General features: G+C 54.6%; 1 protein-coding gene across 2 annotated transcripts in view; it reads right to left on the bottom strand.

The window, feature by feature from the left end:
- AK4 (adenylate kinase 4) overlaps positions 1-21,093 on the bottom strand; it is a 70,497-nt gene extending 49,404 nt beyond the window's left edge. The window contains exons 1-2 of one of the 2 annotated variants that reach the window (XM_055140072.1): positions 20,993-21,093; positions 20,350-20,572 (exon numbers count right to left, since the gene is read on the bottom strand). In XM_055140072.1, coding sequence (XP_054996047.1) covers positions 20,350-20,494 — 145 coding nt within the window. In that variant the 5' untranslated portion in view covers positions 20,495-20,572; positions 20,993-21,093. Of the gene's footprint in view, positions 1-20,349; positions 20,573-20,909 lie in introns of both variants that reach the window. The other variant, XM_055140071.1, reaches the window with a different exon arrangement.
- Between the last annotated feature and the right edge of the window lie 801 nt (positions 21,094-21,894).

The raw sequence follows: 21,894 nt of genomic DNA on the forward strand, positions 1-21,894 counted from the left end.
AATAAATAAATAAAAAAAAATGTTCTTGCAAAAAAAAATTTTTTTTCTCGCGGCCAGAGCGCTAACAGCAAAGAGGGCATTTGCCTTACACACACAGACAACCTGGTTTGGTCGATCCCTGGCACCCCATAGGGTCCCCTGAACCCACCAGGACTGAGGCCTGAGCGCAGAGCCAAGAGTAAGCCCCAAGCATATGGGTGAGATGTGCGCTGAACTGGAGAAACAAGCAAAAAGAAGCTCCTGCTGAAGGGGTGGGGCATGAGGGGTGGGGGGGACAGAGGGGGAACACCCTCAGATGGAGCCCAAAACCCCCCCTCAAAGAATCAAACCGAAAAACACAGGGTCCAGTAACCTCACACCTGTACAGATCCCTCTCAGACACCTCATCTCAATCTCCATCCTGATGTATATGGTCCCTATCTTTCAACGTTGGCATTCTGTCCACTTTATTTATTAAACTTTTTGTAATTTTTTTATTTCTTGGCTTTTTGGGTCACACCTGGTGATGCACAGGGGTTACTCCTGGCTCTGCACTCAGGAATTAACTCCTGATGGTGCTCAGGGGACCCTATGGGATGCTGGGGATCGAACCCAGGTCCAGGTCGGCTGCATGCAAGGCAAACGCCCTACTCACTGTGCTATTGCTCCAGCCCCTATTAAACTTCTATTTGTTCTGGTTAGTGCAGAGTTGTTTTGTTTTGAGCCCCCCCACTCCTTAAATTCCCACTCACGGGGCCAGAGCGTAAGGATAGCAGGTAGGCCGCTTGTGACCCGTATGGCTCCCCCAAGCCCCCCGGAAGTGATCCCTGAGCACAGAGCCAGGAAGAAGCCCTGAGCACAGCTGGGTGTGACACTCCCAGAAAAAACTCCCCCTCACGGAGAGCGCCTCACTTAGACTGGCCTCAGCGATGCCAACACATGGTGACCCGCTGAGTTCTCAGGAGGCAGGAGTGGTGCCACCATTTATAAATGAGTCAACAGAGAAAGGTCGCACCTTTGCCTGCTGTTAGCACCCACGCTCCCCGCCAAATTACCACCCGGAGCCTGCACGGCTGCGCCAGTCAGCACCTATTTATAAGGCCCTGGATTTCAGAGGACAGCACGCACAAAGCAAAACAGTCAGCCGTGGTTCACGCCCAGCAAATTGACTCAGTGATGCAAAGTGGTGAGCTGCCCGCCACTGATCAATAGCCTGCAACGTTCGGGTGAAATGGTCATGCAAACCCCTGAAACTGGAGCCAGACTGATAGCACAATGGGCAGAGTGCTTGCCTTGCACGCGGCTGTCCAGGGTTCAATCCCCGGCATCCCAAATGGTTCCCCAAGCAACACCAGGAGTGATCCCTGAGCACAGAGCTGGGAGCAAGCCCTGAGCACTGCTGGGTGTGGCCCAAAAACAAATAAACAAAAACCCAATGTCAAACCCCTGAAACTTCAAATATGTCCTTAATTCTATGGCCATCCTAACCCTCAGTATTAGTCAAGGAATATATAATGTATATATGTAACACACACACACACACACACACACACACACACACACACACTCACTCACACTCACACTCACTCAAAGAATAAGGCCATAGACTGTGGAAGCCTGGAATATGTAGTAGCCTCTAAGCACTGCATGACTGTTCTTGGGTTCTGAGATGCCCAGACTCAGAACCCAAGTACTCGAACCCAAGTATTCGAGAGTAGACTCTCGAATACTGTCAACTTTGGAAGGTTAAACAGAGCCTCCCAAATACAGAAAATGGGTCTAGAATGTGTATGTGTGTGGGGGGAAGGGGGGCGGGTAGGAGGGTGAGGGTGGAGAGTAAATTGGGGCAGTTAATCCCTAACAACACTTAGGGACACCAAGTACAACAAGGAAATGGATGAGAGTCTGCAGTTGACAGTTCCAAGCATCCCGGCAAGAAATCTTCCAACCGTTAGTCCTATCCCACCCTGGCGTCTGCCTCCGGGGCGGTGGGCTGGCGGGCAGCAGCTGGAGCAGAGACCCAGGAGGGATGGCCACTTGGACAGAAGGACCCCAGATCCTTCCAATTCTGAGACACGGAACAAACAACTCATTGTTATGCGCGGCGTTTAGCTACTCTGAACCCCAGAACACAAAAGCTATAAAAACTCAATGGAGAGAGGTCATGAGTCCCACAAGGGAGGGACTAAATTAACTCCCAGTGAGATGCTTGATTTTTCTTTTTTTAATTTTGGGGTTTTGGGTCACACCTGGTGATGTTTAGGGGTTACTCCTGACTCTGCACTCAAGAATCACTCCTGGCAGTGCTCATGGGGCCATATGGGATGCCGGGGATCAAACCTGAGTCAGTTGCATGCAAGGCAAATGCCCTACCTGCTGTACTATCACTATGGCCCCAAGATGCTTGATTTAAAAAAAAAAAAAAATGTAAGTCAAAGAAGTAACTCTGGTGAGAAAGCCATCTCCCAATTTCTTTTTTAAAAAATATTTATCTTTCTTGGGGGCTGGAGAGATAGCACAGCGGGTAGGGCGTTTGCCTTGCACGCGGCCGACCCGGGTTCAAATCCCAGCATCCCATATGGTCCCCTGAGCACAGCCAGGGGTAATTCCTGAGTGCAGAGCCAGGAGTAACCCCTGTGCATCGCCAGGTGTGACCCAAAAACCCAAAAAAAAAAAAAAATATTTATCTTTCTAAAAAAAAAATTTATCTTTCTTCTAGAAAAGCTAGATCATGCCCTGAGACAATATTTATAGTTTCCATTCAGGGAAAGTAGAATCAATGTAGGTATTTGCAACAGAACCTGAAAATCCTATTCTTATCAAGATCTAGAGGACATTACTGAGACTTGTTACTGTTTTTGGCATATCGAATATGCCACAGGGAGCTTGCCAGGCTCTCCGAGAGGGACGGAGGGATCGAACCCAGGTCAGGAGTGTGCAAGGCAAACACCCTACCTGCTGTGCTATCGCTCCAGCCCCTAGAGGACATTAGAGGAGAAAACGGAGAATTGAGAAAAAGAAAAACTAAAAGTTGGGGGCTGAGAACTAGTACAGTAGGCAAGGCATTTATCTTCCTCCCCAGCATCCAACCAGGGTTCAATTCCAGGCATCCCTAAGTCTCCTAAATCACCAAGAGTGATTCCTCAGCGCAAACCCAGGAGTAAGCCATGAGCACTGCTGATGGGACCCAAACCCAACCCACTCCTTCCAAAAAAAACTAAAGGCAAATCAGATAGAGCAGGAGCCTTAAGAGCTGTCCCATCAGACACAAGGAAAACTTACCCTGCTCATCTTTGTGATCATTTTAGAAAGCAATTTGGGGTCCAAGTCTCAAAGAGATGCACAATTTTTTTTTCTTTTTGGGTCACACCCAGAGATGCACAGGAGTTACTCCTGGCTCTGCACTCAGGGGACCATATGGGATGCTGGGATTCAAACCTGGGTCGGCCGCATGCAAGGCAAATGCCCTACCCGCTGTGCTATCGCTCCAGCCCCGAGATGCACAATTTTACTGCAAGTACTATTTTGTAAAGAAGTTCAGTATCCAGAGTGATAGTACACTTCCCCAGCACCCGATATGGTCCCCCAAGCCTGCCATGAGTGATCCCTAAGCATAGAGCCAGGAGTAAGCCCTGACACTTCGAGGTTTGCCCCCTCCCCACCTCCGTACACACACACACAAAGCTCAAAGTGGACCTTGTACAAGACTACGCCAGGTTTGATCCCCAGCACTCCATATGGTCCAAGCCCGCCAGGAGCGATCCCTGAGTGTGAAGCCAATAGCAAGCCCTAAATACTTCGGGCTGTGGTCCAACCTCATCTCCCGGCCAGGAAAAAAAAAGTTCAAAGGAAAACTCAAAGAAGAAAGAACTTGATGGGGAGTTTAAATGGGTGTTGGGAGCATCTGCTGAGGGAGTGAGTGGCAGGCAATCACAGACTGATACACGGGACCCGCCAAAGCAGCGCAGTCATCAGGAAAGCTTTCCAACCAAGTCCACACATCAAGCATCTCGTACCCGGGCATGCCTCTTGGGAAGGTGCAGGTGCTCACAAGGGAGGGGCTCAAATTAACTCACTTCCGCCCAAAGCTTATGAAATTAGTAAGAGGGAGAACCAGGGGTCTGCAGACTCCCAAGTTCCGTTTCCTCTAAACCAACAGCCCATTCCTCACCCTCCACCGGCCGGGCACCATCCCTTCCTCCCATGAGATTTGGTGTTGGCACCTGCCACAGATCCCTCAGCTCTGCCCCAGGGACTTGTCACATGCCCTCATTGACCTCTCAGATGCTCTACACCTCGCTGTGCTCCACTCCTACCTTTTGTCCTAAAAAGCACTCATCACGCCACTAAGAACATTCCAGGACAACGGGGTGGGCAAGGGCCCCGCCTGCCTTGCACTCAGCCAACTCAGGTTCGATCCTCGGCACCCCATATGGTCCCCTGAGCCCTGGCAGTCAGGGAGTGATCCCTGAGTACAGAGCAGGAGTAAACCCTGAGCATCTCTGGGTGTGACTGCAAAACAAAAGACCAGATAACTAAACTAAAGCTCAAGGAAGGCACTGGACCCCCTTGTCTTCCTAGTATAAACTTGAACTTACACGTAAGCCCAGGGACACTGGCAAGGGTTCCGGCCTCCACTTCCGCCAGCTCTGAATGTCATCAGAATACTAGGAGAGGGGCCAGAGCCAGAGCACAGCAGGCAAAGGTGTCTGCCTCGCACACAGCTGGCCCGGGTTCAAGCCCCAGCATCCCAGATGGTCTCCCGCGCACCGCCAGGAGTGGTCCCTGAGAGCAGAGCCAGGATAACCCCTGAGCATCACCAGGTGAGGCCCCAAAGCAACAAAAATATCACTGGGGACAGTGCTCGAGCGGACCATGTCCTGTGCGTGTGTGAGACCCTGGGTTTGATAAAGACACTGCCAAAAAAGAAATTAAAATATGAATATGGGGGGGCTGGAGCGATAGCACAGCGGGTAGGGCGTTTGCCTTTGCACTCAGCCAACCTGGGTTCGAATCCCAGCATCCCATATGGTCCCCTGAGCACCGCCAGGGGTGGTAATTCCTGAGTGAAGAGCCAGGAGTAAGCCCTGTGCATCGCCAGGTGTGACCCAAAAACCAAAAAAAAAAAAAAAAAAAAAGAAATATGAATATGGGGACAGAGTGGAGGTAGGACACTTGCCTTGCAATCGGCTGACCCAAATATCCATCCCCGGCATCCTATATGGTCCCCATGTCCACCACGAGTGATCCCTGAGCACAGAGCCAGGAGTAAGCCATGAAAACTGCCAGGTGTGGCCCAAATTTTTTTTTTTAATTTTAAAAAGAAATTCAGACACACTTCATTTAAATCACTCCCAATGATTCCACCCGACAAACACCCCACTGTGCATCTACCGGACCAGCCCTTCCTGAGGCTCCCAGGCTAATTCCATCCTCACCAAGCGCCCACTTAACTCTCCTCCCCAAAATATCACCGGCTAGAAAGCAGTGGCTAGATTGGAGGTAGGAAATGGACCGAGTTTATAAAAATATCTTCTTCACTGCTCTCTCACTTCTTATTTTAAGTTCTTGAACCACACCACACCCTTCTCTCAATTTCTTTTCTCAACTTGGCCAGGCGATCTCCATTCCCTTACTTGCCATTTTGACTGAGGAGAACAAGATTTTTTTTTTTTTTTGGCTTTTTGAGTTGAGTCATACCCAGCGATGCTCAGGAATGACTCCTTGGCGGTGCTCTAGGGACCTTATGGGATACAAGGGATGGAACCCAGCCTGTGTAAGGCCACCGCCAATACCTGCTGTCCTGTAGCTCCAGCCCCAGAGGACAAGACCTTGGGGGCCATGCCCACTCAAGGATTTGGGGAAGAAGCAGCCAGAAGTTTCCTCTCTTTGCACAGGTAATCGGTGTTTCTTGCTCTTTATATATTTATTTATTTATTTATTTATCTATCTTGCTTTTGGGGTCACGCCCAGTGATGCTCAGGGATTACTCCTGGCTCTGCACTCAGGAATCACTCCTGGCAGTGCTCAGGGACCCTATGGGATGCTGGGAATCAAACCTGGATCAGCTGCGTGCAAGGCAAACGCCCTCCCCGCTGTGATATCTTGCTCCTGCCCAGTCTCTCTTGCTCTTCCTCACTCCCGTGACGCAGCCTGTCTTGGGTAAATCCATGCATGCTGGCCCCTTTTTCCTCTGCTGACCAACCTGTCTGAAGGAGATGGAAAAGGAGGGGAAGGGGAACTGACCATCTTGTCCATCTTGTCTTGAGCTCCGGGACATTAGGAGCTCGTTCTCTCTCCCTAACCCCTGTCTGGGGTGCTCAGCAAATAGGAAAAAGTCATTCTAGATCCCTACTCTGACCTCTGGTGTTACTGATGTCCTCACTGTCCCAGCACATCCGAGTCACTGAAACATTCCCACTGCAATAAAAAGACAAGGAGCCAGAGAGAATGCTCACTGGGCTGACCACCTGCTTGACAAGGAAAGGAGGCCTGGGTTTGACTGCCAGCGATGCATTGTCCAGGAAGAACCCCTGAGGACCACCAGGTATGGCCCCAGCAAAATCAGAAAGATACTAGAACCCTCATTCACGGCAGGTGGCAATGCAGAATGGTATAGCAGCTTTGGAACAGTTTGGTAGTGACTCAAAATGTTATGCAGTTCCTGGGCCGGAAAAACAGTCCAGCAGGTAGGGTGCCTGCCTTGCACGTGGCTGGCCCAGGTTCGATCCCTGGCATCCCATTTCATATGGTCCCCCAAGCACCGCTATGAGTAATTCCTGAAAGCAAAGCCAGGAGTAACTCCTGAGCATTGCTGGGTGTGGCCCCCATCTTTGTAAAATGATGGACACCAGTCACCATCCTCAAGGTCAAGTGTACTCAGAAAATATTACATACACTCAGGACTAGAGTGTACTCAGCAGAGCGGGTAGGGTGTTTACCTTGCACGAGGCTGGCCTGGATTCTATTCCCAGCATCCCATATGGTCCCCTGAGCACCACCAGGAGTAACCCCTGTGCATCGCCAGGTGTGACCCAAAAAACAACAAAAAAAAATTAATTAAATTAAAAATTAAAAAATATACATTACATACACTAAATTGATAGACCTCACACATAACTTTTACAGAATATTTTAATAGTTGTTCTGGTGTCTGAGTGTTAGGACAGCGGGTAGGGCGGTTTGCCTTGGGCCAACCTGGGTTTGATCCACCTGGCATCCCATATAGTTCCCTGAGCAATGCCAGGAGTAATTCCTGTGTGCAGACCCACGAGTAACCCCTGAGCATAGCCAGGTATAACCGAAAAAGCAAAAAAGTAAGGGGGCGGAACGATAATACAGTGGGTAGGGTGTTTGCCTTGTACTCGGCCGACCTGGGTTCAGTCCCCAGCATCCCATATGCTTCCCCAAGCACTGCTAGGAGTAATCCCTGAGCATCGCTGGGAATGACCCAAAAAGTAAAAAATAAATAAAATTGACCGAATAAGTTGTTAAATAGCATTGTTTCATTCTGTCCATTCGCTATCTCTCTGGGTCATTTAGTAAAAAGTTAAGGGATGGTAAGTGATTTTTTTTTGTCAAGCTGGTGCAGAAGACTCACTGGACTATTTATCTTTCAGCAAAGAATCCTTTCCCGACGCACAAGCAGGAGGAGAGCCGGGTTCCTTTCTCTGCCTTCTCCCCACCTGAGCCTCCATCTTCAGGTTGGCCTTTAAGACAACGGTACAAAAGGTCCCATCGCCAAGGGAGCTGGTGTTACATTTTAACCATCTCACTTCCAAGTTCCAAGAGTCCAGATACTGGTTAAACCACGGGTCTGGCACAGGCATTTGGACTTAGCCAGATGGTACCGAACTGCAAATGTCTGGGTAGCTGGAAATCAACTCTTTTTCTCCTCTTCAGCACTTTCTCGTAGGACGCCAGCAACTTGTGACCCCGGCGTGTTGTCCTTCTTGTGCCTGGGTGCTGCCAGCGCGAGGCAGCCTCACCCCCCTTGTGATCTAGCCAGACACAGACCCACTGAGCATTTATTATCACTGCAGCCCCACCCGCCCCCCCTTCTCTGCTATCCTCCGGGGTTGCTTTCCAAGACCCCCAATGGAGACCGGAAGTTGGTTAGTCCTGAACCCTACCTTCCCTCTTGGTTTCAGCTCCCTCCTTTGGTGTGATCAGTTTATGCCCTCGGCTCAGTAAGAGAGATGATGGGGCTGGAGCGATAGCACAGCGGGTAGGGCGTTTGCCTTGCACGGGGCCAACCCGAGTTCGATTCCCAGCATCCCATAGGGTCCCCTGAGCACCTCCAGGAGTAATTCCTAAGTGCAGAGCCAGGAGTAACCCCTGTGCATCACCAGGTATAACCCAAAAAGCAAAAACAAACACTGCAGCAATTCATCATCATGAATTTTGACTACCTTATTTTCTACTAATTCTATTTGCCATTCCTTTAAGTTTTATTCAACCAAGCAATAGGAAATATGTGTTATCTACCTTCCACAAGGGCAGCTGGGGGATGGGAGGGGACCCGGGGATACTGGAGAAGGGAAGGGGAAATTGGTGTTGGAATATTGTATGCCTGGAAAAAAAAATGAATATAATGAGTGGGTTTGTGCCTCGGCCTGCTACTGGTTTATGTTCCATGATCAGCCACACTCACCTGAGTTCCAGGAGACAAACTTTTTTTTTTTTTAATCTTTTTTGGGTCACACCTGACGATGCACAAGGATTACTCCTGGCTGTGCTCGGGGGACCTTATGGGATGCTGGGAATCTACCTGGGTGGGCTGCATGCAAGGCAAACGCCCTCCCCGCTGTGCCATTGCTCCAGCCCCCCTGGGAGACAAACTCTTCAGAAAGCCAGAGACTGGACTGGAGAGAGAGAAAACACGGGGGCTCCAGGTCACCCTAGCAATAAAGGCACTTGCTTTGCCTACAGCAGAACCACATTCAATCCCAGGCAATAAGCACGTGGTCCCCCAACACCGCCAGGTGTGACCCAAGCTCTGAATTGGGAGTAACACCTGAGCACTGGACAGAAAGTAATGCTGAGCATCACTAGGTTTGCCCACACACCCACCCCCCGCCAGAAATGCAGTAACACTGTGTGTGTGCATTACACACACACACACACACACACACACATACTAAACGTGAGCAAGCGTAAGGTAACAGAGGGCTGGAGCAATAGTACAGCAGGTAGGGTGTTTGCCTTGCACACGGCCGACCGAGGCTGGATCTCCCCAGCATCCCCTATGGTCCCCCAGCCTCAGCCAGGAGTGATCCCCGAGTGCAGAGCCAGGAGTCAGCCCTGAACACTGACTGGCAGGTGTCGCCCAAGAACAGAACCAAAAAAGGAACAGAGACTGGGAAAAGGGATAGGAAGCAGGACACGGCACTGAAACAGAAATAGCTGTCTTGGGGCCAAAGCCATAGCACGGCACGCAGCAGAGCGGGTTCAATTCCCGACGTCCCATATGGTCCCCCCCACACCGCACACACACACACACACACACACACACACATACACATACACACCGCCCCCAAGTGCAGAAGTGGTTCCTGATTGCCAAGCCAGGAGGAAATCCTGAGTATCACTGGGTGTAGCAGCCCTCTCCTCCCAAGAAAAGAAACAAACAGAGCTCTTTCTATACAGGTGAAAACCCTCGCAGAAATTAAGAGAGCAAACTCTGAGAGAAGAACTGGAATGTGCCCGAGTTGCCCCCCCCAAAAAACAGGTGGGAGCAGAGAGAAAGGGGTCTTTCCCAAGCTGCCTAAACTTTCACTCCGCACAGGCTCGGATCCGCGCGACAGCAATTCACATGGCCCCCAGCTCCAGGATGCCAGCTGGTCGGCATGCAATGATCTTTCCAGAACTTTGTTCCTGTGATCCAGAGCTGATAACAGCTGGGAACCCCACCCCCCACCGCAGACAAGTGACATCAGGGAGTTCATCAATCAAAGGAAGATTCAGAAAGGAGCTGAAGCAATAGCACAGCGGGTAGGCCCGGGGTTTTTTGGTTGTTGTTTTTTTTTTGCCTTGCATGCAGCCGGCCCAGGTTCGATTCCCAGCATCCCATATGGTCCCCTGAGCACCGGCCAGGTGTAATTCCTGAGTCAGAGCCAGGAGCAACCCGAGTGCATTGCCAGGTGTGACGCCAAAAAAAAAAAAAGATTCAGAAAGAACAGGGACTGGGGGATAGTACCATGGGGAGGGTGCTTACCTTGCACACGGCCGACCCGGGTTCAATCCCCACCATCCCATCTGTTTTCCCCAGCACCACCAGGAGTCATTCCTGAAGGCAGAGCCAGGAGGAGTAACCCCTGAGCATTGCCAGGTGTAACCAAAAAACAAAACAAGAGACTGCCTTGTTTTATATCTTCACCTCCCCTAGACCTTGTTCCATGATCTTTAAAATTCCATGATCTTAAAATTCGTTTGCCTTGCACGTGGCTGACCCGGGTTCGATTCCCAGCATCCCATATGGCACCGCCAGGAGTGATTCCTGAGTGCAGAGCCAGAAGTCAGCCCTGAGCATTCCCGGGTGTGACCCAAAAAGCAAAAAAAAAAAAAAAAAAAATTCCCTTACACCTGGGAAAAAATGATTTTGTTGGGTTTGGGTTTTTGTTTTTCAGTTACAGACTGTTCTTTTGGGCTTTCTGAATTCAGTCTCCCTGTGAACTCTGCTCATGGTTAGTGTTTGACTTTCCGTGCCACGAGCAGCAAATCCAGCCCTGTGGACACTTTGCTGCTTCGGGGACTTGGAGACCGCCAGCCCACATACAAACACAACACGGAGCCGGCAGCTGCCCGGGCTCCGGGCTGCAGAAGTGCTGCCTGTCTGTCTCCCAAAGGGGAGGCCCTCCCCAGGGAGCCCAGCCCAAAGCCAACTTCCCCAGGAAGAACAGAACCAAGCTGACCAGAACAGCCCAATGCCCTGCCACTGACCCCCCTCCCCTGCCTGAGTGAGACTGCATCCTGAAAAAGCCAAGAAGTCGAGGGTCTGGAGACTGCTCCCGAGGCTGTAGACGCCCTGCAGGCAGGACCACCGGGTCCTCCGAGCACAAAGCCAGGAGTAGCCCCAAACAGATCCAAGAGCGAATCCTATGGATGAGTAACCTTGGGAACCCAAAGCTGGGGTCACGGGGTCGCAGGCAGGTGTGGACGCCAGAACAGGCTCTGGAGGCAACAGGCGTTCACAGGACCCAGAAAAGGAAGCGCTTTCTGGGGCCGGAGCGATAGCACAGTGGGTAGGGTGTTTGCCTTGCACGCGACCGACCCGGGTTCAATCCCCGGCATCCCATATGGTCCCCCAAGCTCTGCCAGGAGTAATTCCTGAGTGCAAAGCCAGGAGTAACCCCTGAGCATTGCTGGGTGTGACCCAAAAAGCAAAAAAAAAAAAAAAGAAAAGGAAGCGCTTTCTGAAGGGGATCCACGTGGTCACCGTGTGTGTGTGTTTGATGCTCTGGGCTGCAGGCCAGAGAGATAGGACATCAAAGGGCATCGTCTTGGACGAGGCTGGCCCTAGTTTGATCCCGAACCCTGAGCATGGGTAGCTGACAACCTCGAGTAACCTCTGAGCATGTGACACCCACCCCCTCCCCAGAAACCCAATAAATAAATAAAAATAAATCTCTGGGCAAACAGACCCACAGATGAGTCAAGGCTGCTTCTTGACTGCTTCCTCTGGGCCTGGAGCGATAGTATAGTGGATACCTTGCACGTGACCGACCCGGGTTCGATTCCCAGCATCCCATATGGTCCCCAGAGCAATGCCAGGAGTAATCCCTGAGTACATGAGACAGGAGGAACCCCCATGCAGAGCCAAGTGTGACCCAGAAAGCAAAAAAAAAAAAAAAAAAAGGTTGCTTCCCCAGCACCCTGGCGGGGTCCTTGATAACCCTTGCTAACAATCAGACCATAGAACGGGGGTAGGGCGCCTGTCTTTGTCTTACAGACCCCAAGATCAGTTCAGCCAACCAGTTCGATCCCAGCACTGCAGAGTCCCATGAGCACCACCCGGAGTGACCCCTGAGCAGTCAGCTAGGAGTCCTTAAGCACAATCAGGTGTGGCCCAAATCTCTGCCCCGCCCATCCCCAGAAATAAAAAGTTAAAGTTCCTGGGGCTGGAGCAGTAGTACAGAAGGTCCAGGGCTTTCCTTTGCACGCAGCTGACCTGGGTTTGATTCCCAGCTTCCCAAAGAGCAGGTCCCCCAGAACCGCCAGGAATAATCCCTGAGCAGAGCCAGGTGGAAGCCCTGAGCACAGATGGGGGATGGTCCCAAAATCAAAACGGAAAAAAAAAACTTTTTTTAATTAAAAACATTTAATTCCGGGGGCTGGAGCGATAGCACAGCGGGTAGGGCATTTGCCTTGCACGCGGTCGACCCGGGTTCGATTCCCAGCATCCCATATGGTCCCCCAGCAGTGCCAGGGGTGATTCCTGAGTGCAGAGCCAGGAGTAGCCCCTGTGTGCTGCTGTGACCCAAAAAGCAAAAAAAAAAAAAAAAAACATTTAATTTAATAAATTAAAAACCTTAAAGTTCCGGGGGCTGGAGCAATAGCACAGCGGGTAGGGCGTTTGCCTTGCACGCGGCCGACCCAGGTTCTAATCCCAGCATCCCATATGGTCCCCTGAGCACCGTCAGGGGTAATTCCTGAGTCAAGAGCCAGGAGTAACCCCTGTGCATCGCCGGGTGTGACCCAAAAACCAAAAAAAAAAAAAAAACCTTAAAGTTCCTTCTATGGGAATTTTTTTTTTCTTTTTGAGTCACACCTAGCAATGCTCAGGGGTTACTCCTGGCAGTGCTCAGGGACCCTATGGGATGCCAGGGATCGAACCCGGGTCAGCCATCTGCAAGGCAAATGCCCTACCCACTGTACTATCACTCTGGCCCCCAGCTGTGGGAAATTTTAAAGATCCCTGATGGACTCAGGGGCTGGAGTGATAGGGCGTTCGCCTTTCACGAGGCCAATATGTGTTCGATTCCTCCACCCCTCTAGGAGAGCCAGGCAAGTTACTGAGAGTATCGCGCCCGCACGGCAGAGCCTGGCAAGCTACCTGTGGCGTATTGGATATGCCAAAAACAGTAACAAGTCTCACAATGAGAGACGTTACTAGTGCCCGCTCGAGCAAATCGATGAGCAACGGGATGACAGTGATAGTGATGGACTCAGAGGTTTGGACGGGGGAAACGGGAGTCAAGTCCCACGCAGTCTCATCTTGGCTAGGAAGCAAGTTCTCTATCGAGGATGCCCACGTAACACCTGAGCTGTGCTACATGGGTGTGCTGACCCTGAAACCGCCCTGCCTCGCTTGGTCGGGAAGAGAGGAACAAACTCGAAGGCACCAGTGTGTCTCCATGCAGACCACCGAGATCTCAGGCTTCCCCCCATGCAGCTTGTGGCCCCCAAGCGACACTTCTGTGGGCTGTGGGCCTCTCCCCACCAGCCAACACCGACCTCCCCAAGGTCTGACATTGGGCGCCCACTGGAGGTGCTCATCCAACTAAGATGGGGAGCACCGGGCCCAGAGTGACAGGACAGTGGGAAGGGCTCTTGCCCTCCACACAGCCAACCCAGGTTCAATCCCTGGCACCCCATATGGTCCCTGGAGCACCGCCAGGAGCAATTCCTGAGTGCAAAGCCGGGAGGAAATCCTGAGTAGCCCTAGGTGTGGCCCAAACCCCCCCGAAAAAAAATATGGGGTGCCCCAGGGCCAAGAGAGACAGGACTGGGGTAAGGCCCGTGCCTTGCATGCTGTCCATCTCATGTTGGTCTGGCACTGCCTGTGATGCCCCAACCACCACCAGGGGGCACTGCTGGACACAGAGCCAGGCATAGCCCCTGAGCACTCCCAAGTGTGGCCCCAAAATTTAAATAATTTTTTTAAATGGGGAGCACCAGTCTCTACCTACAAGCCCCCCTTGAACTTCCGGACAAAGCAGAAACTCAGTTCTTAGGCTGAGGAAGCCCCCTAGGTCCCAGGCTTACCAGTAACAAATCCCCGTATCAGGAATACTGATTAACATCCAACCTGGGGGCTATTAATTAAACAACTGGATAAAACAGGCACCCCCCTCACCAAGGCAATGAATTCTGACATCCCCTGACTACGCTCCCGGGAAGATGTCCTGGCTTACAGGCCTCAAGAACACGACATTCCCGCCTCTCCATAAAGGGAGTCTCAAAAACTGCCCCATCTGCATTGATTCCCCAGCACTCTGCAGTCCCCTGAGCACCCCCCCGGTTAGACGCCCTCCCCTCAAAAAAGGACAATACAGGGGCTGGAGCGAAAGCACAGCAGGTAGAGCCTTTGCCTTGCACGCGGCTGACTCAGGTTCAATTCCCAGCATCCCATATTGTTCCCCCGAGCACGGCCAGGGGTAATTCCTGAGATGCAGAGCCAGGAGTGACCTCTGTGCATCATGGGGTGTGACCCAAAAGCAAAAAAAAAAAAAAAAAAAACACCAATACAGATGGACTCCCCAGAGATTTAAGAATTCCCCGATTCCCCGCCATCTCTGGGGGAATCCCAGTGAATAAACCCCGAAAACACCCGGCAGGCTCATTTTCCAGTGCTCACATGATCTCCTAGCTAGGCCACCAGGGACTCACCTCATCAGCCGCCCTCTGTCCAGGCCAGAGCAGCCGATTGGGAGGAAGAGGATGGAGATATGGCTGACAGGCTAAGCACATGCTTAGCCTGCAGGAGGCCCAGGTTTGATCCCCGGCATGACCACTGTTCCCCCTGGGAGCACGGCCAAGGGTGACGCCTGGAGCCCAGAGCTGGAAATGGCCCAAGCACCTGCAAACCCCAAAAACATAGTGCTGGGGCCAGGAAATGGCTGGCTGGCTAACGCACCTTTCTGGCAAGCACGAGGCCGAGAGTTGATCCCTGGCACCAAGTGCAATCCTGGCAGGTCTACTTTCAGCCATCCCGGCAGCCACAGGGACTCCGGGCCACACCTCAGCCAGGCTGCAGCCAAAGGGTGTGACCCGTGGGAGAGGCTGCAGAGGAGGGGAGAACTAAATGGGCTAAGGAGATAACTCGAGGGTAAAAGGACAGGCCGGGCATGTGTAGGGCCCTGAGGCCGATCACCCCCACTCTGCATGCAGTGCACCCCAAAGCACCGCTGAGTGTATGTGATCCACACACACACAAAAAAAAATTAATTAATTTTCTAGAGCCAGAGACATAGTACAGTAGGGAGGGTGTTTGCCTCGTCGCTGCAGGCCTGGGTTCAACGCCCAGCACTCTGAACAGAGCCAGGAGGAAGCCCTGAGCGCCACCAGGTGTGACCCAGAAACTGAAATCAAGGAAGAAGTTGGTGGGGCTGGAGAGGTAGGCACTTCCACTGCACGGTGCCCACCTGGGTTCAATCCCCCAGCATCCCCTGAGCACCACCAGGAGGAATTCCTGAGCGCAGAGCCAGGAGTAACCCCTGAGCATCACCAAGTGTGGCCCAAAAACTTTAAAAAAAAAAAAAAAAGGAATCAGTTTTGGGGTTGGAGTGATAGCACAGCGGGTAGGGCGTTTGCCTTGCACACAGCCGACCCGAGTTTGATTCCCAGCATCCCATATGGTCCCCCGAGCACCACCAAGAGTAATTTCTGAGTGCAGAGCCAGGAGTAACCCCTGTGCATCGCCAGGTGTGACCCAAAAAGCCAAAAAAAAAAAAAAGGAATCAGTTTCGTTCGTTCATGTTTCAGGGTAGGCTGGGACTGATAAAAAACTCTTAAATTGCTAGGTGTGCCCCCCCCCAAAAAAAAAAACAATCAAAAAATCCCAATCTCAGCAATTAAGCTTTGTCTGGTTGATTTAGGGGCTTGGGTTCTTTGGATTTTTTTTTTCTATCAGCTCTTTGCTTCTCTATGACTGGCACCCCCCAAAGTGATTTTTCTCCTGGGTCTGGGAACACGAGGAAGCCCAGGCCTTCTAGGTGAGGTCCCGGGTGGCTTCCTCAGTGATACCCACCCAGCCCTGAGCCAAGTTTCCACCCTGGAAAACTACCCATTGTCCATCAGAGCAACAAGCTCCGCTTCAGCTGCCCGGCCCGGCTCCACAGCCTCTCTGTTCTCCGGCTCTCAGAAGCTTTCTCTCTTACATAAGAAGAAATAACACACATTTCTACTTAATGAGGACCCAGCCAACACCCGCGCCCTCTCTCTGAACTGGGTCATCTTTTCAGAAGAAAAGCCTCGGCCCCGGGTCTCATTTGAAATGCTGTGTCCATCTGCAACCCCTCCCCCCCACCACCGCGAGAGCGGCCGGCTTCACAGGTCTGCTCTTGAAAGGGCGCGCTCTCATGCCGGTCCAGGTGCTCCCAGGTGGAAAGCCGCCAGCTGCCCCTCCCACCGCACTCGTCAAACCCCAGATCAGGACTTGCACACCCTAACTTCACAGATCCCTTGCAAGGGTCACTGGGGGCTGTAGCCATAAGACAGTGTACGGGGCACTCGTCTTGCATGTGGCCAACCTGGGTTCAAACCCCAGTATCCCGTAGGGGTCCCCCCCCCACCCAGGCCCGCCAGGAGTGACTCCCCAGATGCAAAGCCAGGAGTAGGCCCTGAGTATCACCGGATGTGATCCAAAACCTGCCCCACCCCCACCCCCGGAAAAAAATCATTACTTGGACTCACACAGGTACTTGCTGCTTGTGCATGCGTGTGGGTGTGTTCTTATACATACACTCGACCATTTGCACAGGCACGCAGGTAAACAAATGAAAAGCTAGTATGGGGGCCAGAGAGAGCGCACATGCATCGGTAAGGTACTTGCTTGCCCACAACCAACCTAGGTCTGATCTCTATCACCCCACACAGGGGCCCCAAGAGTGATCCCTGACCCTGGGCACAGCTGGGTGTGGTATTTAAAACTAAAATGTTTAGGGGCTGGAGCGATAGCACAGCGGGTAGGGCGTTTGCCTTGCACGCGGCCGACCCAGGTTCAATTCCCAGCATCCCATATGGTCCCCTGAGCACCGCCAGGGGTAATTCCTGAGTGCAGAGTCAGGAGTGACCCCTGTGCATAGCCAGGTGTGACCCAAAAAGCAAAAAAATAAAAATAAAAATGAATAAAACTAAAATGTTTAAATGCCAGAGAGGGAGAGTACCAGGGCTAAGTAAGGAGCTCGCGTTGCATGCAGCCGACCTCGGTTCGATCCCCCGTCACCGCCCAAGAGCCCAGATTGAGTCCTGCGCACTGCACACCTGTGCTTCTCCCCTCAACACTCACTGCAAAGTTGAAGACATTTCAAAAGCAAGAAGTAAAAGATAAGCCACACGGTCAACATCCCTCGGCCCAGGAAAGGCCCCATGTCCCAGCCATCTAAACAAACTCCCCTCCCTCCACACCCAAGGAAGGTTCTCCACAAAGACTGAGCCCAGGATCCCAGAGCGGGGTTTCCCATCAAGTCTTTGCGACGTCTCAGCCTGCATCACTCCGGGCAGCCAGGCGACTCGCGATCGCTGGCTCATCTCAAGGTCAATAGCAAATACACATGTCCACAGCAAGTCGGAGCTAAGAGGCAGGGCGGCCTCCGCATGCTTTACTGGAGACTGCTGAATTCTGTAGGGGGGTGTGTATGGGGGTGGGGTGGGGGACGCAGTTAGACTTGTTTTTGCTTCCGGCGCCCAGAGCTCAGGGCTGCTCTCCCTAGCCACATCCCCAAGCCCTGCGCACCCCGGGAGCCAAGCCTGCAACGCGGACTCCTGGTGAACTCTGTGGTATCAGCACTTTGCCAGATCCCTGCCCTCAGGGCGAACCAGAGCCTGTTCTGAAGGCAGGAGGAACACCAGGGAGCCAGCTTGGGTTACCTGCAGGGAGCTCCTTGGGCGGACAGGGACAGACTTTGGCTTGGCTGCATCCTGCCTGGAGGTGACAGCGGCCACAGCCTGGACCAGCAAGGTGGTGAGAAAGACTTGGCTGGCGGGGAGCAGCCCCTTGGCCCCGGGCGGCTGCAGGAGAGTCACGCAGACACCAAGGCCCTGGACTCGGGGCGGGAACAGATGGTCGAGGCACTTTCCAACTGAAATTCCTACCCAGGCCCCGGGGAATCTGCTGCAGCCTCCTCTCGCTCAAATCCTCCACTCTAGAAGGGTCCAGACAGCGGCGTGTGGGGGCACTTCCCTGGGGAGCATGCTCAGAGTACCTTGGAAGGTCTCCTGCGCGGGTTTCAAGGAGAGTGAGGGGGGCTGGAGTGGTAACACAGCGGGGAGGGCGTTTCCCTTGCATGCGGCCGACCAGGATTTGATTCCCAGCATCCCATATGGTCCCCCGAGCACCACCAGGGGTAATTCCTGAGTGCAGAGCCAGGAGTGACCCCTGTGCATTGCCGGGTGTGACCCAAAAAGAAAAAAACAAACTAAAAAAATCAAGGTGAGTGAGGCCTTCGGAGACAGAGCATCCGCCACGGGCTAGGACAAACGGCTAGCCCTTGATTTTTCTTCTTTCAGGCTGTCCCCATAGAACCCACTTGATTGCCCCCAGATGAAGATTATTTATCGTTTCAGGGCCCCTGAGTCACAGGACACCTGCCTTCCATCCCTGAGCTCACAGCCAGGAGTGAGCCCTGAGCACCTCCAGGTGTGGGCCCCTCCCCCCCCAAAGAAAAAAAAAGATTAAACATTTCACTGTCACTTGTGGCTTCAGGGGAAAAACACGGAGGAGGAAATGAAGGCATTTGTGTTTGGTTTGTCTCCTGGGGCTTTTGAGCCACGGCCCAGTGCTCCCGGCTTTTCTCCTGGCTCCGTGCTCACTCTGGGGGGGGGTGATCAGGGGGCCCTAAGTGATGCAGGGATTGAACTGGGGTTGGCCGCATACAAGGCAAGTGCCTTAGAACCCCTGTACTGTCTTGAAGGCCCCCCAAAGATGCAGGCATTTGTAAAAAAGAAAAAAAAAATTCTAAACAAAGATAGGATTATAATGAGATTAAGACAAAACAGTGGAAAGTTTTTGAAACCTTGAAGAAAGATCAGGGAAACAGGCGCTACCCCGCACATTCTCCGTACAATTGCAAAACGCGGGCCGGAGAGCTAGTACAGGGATGTCTGGTTGGTCCGAGCCCCCCTGCACCTCACATCACTCCAGCACTGCCAGGAGTGACCCCCCACACAAAAACACCCCTTCAAGTACACAGATGCTCAAATAGGTGTTCAACCTCCCCCAGCTCACAAAAAGCCCCAGCCCAATACCAACCTTCAGCCCAAGCCTGCTCGCGGCTTCCCCCTCTTCCCAAACTGCATTCCCAGGAAGGAAAGAAAAAAATAAAATAAACTGCATGTGAGTGCAACTTCTTAAAATTAAAACTGTCCCACTGGAGGTAACAGTCGCCACAAACGAAAGCCAGAGAGGCGACCACAAACTCGGAACCCTTCCGGGAGAGGATGCCGAGTTTCAGATTCTCCTTGAAACTCTGAAGAATAACGACGAATAACAAGTGTCCCACTTCGCTTCTGTCTTGCAGAACCACCTCCAGGCAGCCTTTCCCCACGAACGCGGGCTTTTGGAAAGAAGATCCTGCTCCCCCACCCCACCCCACCCCCGCACCCTCACCCCCGCCCGGTGGATAAGAAGCGCCTAGTAGCCCACCCCAGGACCCCCACCCCAACAGAAAAATAAAAAAAGCGACAGGCAAGCACCCGTGTTTGCAACAGAAGTTGCCCAGAGGGAGCTGCCCGACCCGAGGGTGCGCGGCCGCTGCCCTCTGGCCCTGGAACGCTCATCCCTGGGAGATCTGGAGCTAAGGCGAGGTCAAGGCGGGGTCGGGTCCCCCGGGAGGAGAGGCAGGACCTCGACTTCCCGCAACTCGCCACGCAAGCCCGCGGAGGCCTTCTCGGCTAGCCACCGCCTGGGAAGCCGGCTGCCGGCTGTCACAGGCTGCAAAGCGTGTCACCCGGGCTTGGGGCGAGCGAGACTCCCTCGGAACGCGCCGGCCTCCCGGGGCCGCCCGCGGCTGTGCGCGCCCCGAGGCGCTGGCGACTGGGCGCGCGCAGCCCGGCCCGACTCCCACAGGTGGGCGGCGAGCCGTCCGTGGCGTGGCGTGGAGGCGGGAGGGGGGGTCTCTGTGCGTATGCGAGCATGCATGCATGCATGCAGAACCAGTGGCGAGCTCGGGGTTCTGCAAGCTGGGTGCTCGCCGCCGTTCCCCCAAGGCAGGAATGGGGTGCCATCCCCCGGGGTGCAAGGAGCCGCGGCGAGCACCGCCCACCGCCTCGTCCCCGGTCGCGGTTAAGCCGCACGGCGGCGGCGGGCTGCGGGCTGCATGCGCCCCGGCACGTACGAGCCGGCACGGGAGGCGGGGGTGGGGGGTGGGGAGGGCCCCGCGCGTCCCCGCAGCCCCGCGCCGCCCCGCCGCCCCCCGCGCGCCCGCTCACCCGTGCGGGCCTTGATGTTCTCGCGCAGGAAGTGGCCGCTGGAGAGGTGCTGCAGGCCAAAGTTCTGGGCAATCCTCTGGCACACCGTGCCCTTGCCCGAGCCGGGCGGCCCGAGGATGACCGCGCGCAGGAGTTTGGAAGCCATGGATGGCCCTGGCGAGGTCTGGGCTGGCCCTGGCGAGCGTCGGGAACTTTGTTTCTCCGGCGCCCTCTGATCGCGCCCCTGCGGCGGGGAGGGGGGGGGAAGGAGACTTTCAGACCACCCCTCACCCCGCCCCCCACGCGCTCTCCGGGCCGCCCCGGAGCCCGCTGGAAGGTGGAGGGAGGCGCCACGCTGCACCTCCCCGCCCTCGGCCCCCGGCGGCGGCGGTGGCAGCCCAGTCCCGAGCGCCCGCCGCCGGCGTGATCCGCCCCTGCTGGGGGTGACCAGAGGCCGGCCGGGTCTCCCCCTCCCCCCGCCCCGCTGGCCGCCGCCGCCCCCCACCCCCAATCCGGTCTCGAGCTGGCTCCCCGCGGCGCGTGCAGCATCCCCGCGCGCGCTCCCCCGCGCCCCCACGCACCGGGCGGCCCCCCCTCCGGCCCGCACGTGGGCAGCCGCGTCCCGTCCGCTGTCACTGCCCGCGGGGTGGCCCCGGGCCCGCACCTCGGCCGGGAAAGCGGCGCTCGGCGAGGCTCCGGCCCCGAGCGCGCTGGGCGGCGCCGCCTGCGCCCGCCCCCACCCCAGCCCCGGCCGGCCGCGCGGGACTCGCCTTACGTAAGCGGGGAGCCCGGCCCGCGCCCGCCCGGCCCCGCGCCCCCTCCCCTGCCCGCCGCCCGGCCCCGCGGGGATGCAGGGGACCCGGAGGGCCGAAGCCCCTAGTCCGGGAGTGCCCGAGGCCCCGAGGGAAGGCGAAGGGAAATTGCAACTTGTTGAGCCTAGTGGGAACCAAGTTCAAGGGGAGGGGGGGTCTCCTGCACCCCCCCCACACACACACACCCACCCCGTAGGCCCTGGGAAGGTGATCTGGGACAGTCCGTCATTTATTCATTCATTCATTCACGAGGTGTTTGAGGGGCCGCAGGCAGGTACCAAACACTCTGCGTTTGCTCTGCGCTCCCTGGAGAGAGCTGGGGGTCCGGAAAGCAACGGCCCTGCACGAGGTTGAAACCCCCCTCGGCGGCGGGCTCAGGAAGGCCCGAGCAGGGGAGAGGCGAACAGGTCGATCCAATCACTCAGCTGCACCCAGGACCGCACAGCCCGCGAGCGCTGGCCGAGGGGCCCAGGACATGGACGCTCCACCCGCGCACACGCGGGATGATTCTCCCTTCCCGGGCCCTCCCCGCCGCGCCCCCAGTCCGGGGTCATCTCTGCCCCATCGCCGTCCCCCGAGCTCCCCGCCGCCGGCCCCTCCTCCAAACAGCTGCGGCCGGCGATGCGGCCCGATCCCGGGCTAGCCCGCTCCTGCGCGTTCCCGACCCTTCAGCATCAAGCTGGGAAGTTTTTTTCAGAGCGACCCGGACGGAGCCCAGCGGCGACGGAGCGTCCCGCGTGCAGGGCTGCGGCCC

Source organism: Sorex araneus, chromosome 5, assembly GCF_027595985.1.
Source record: "Sorex araneus isolate mSorAra2 chromosome 5, mSorAra2.pri, whole genome shotgun sequence".
Lineage (NCBI taxonomy): Eukaryota > Metazoa > Chordata > Mammalia > Eulipotyphla > Soricidae > Sorex > Sorex araneus.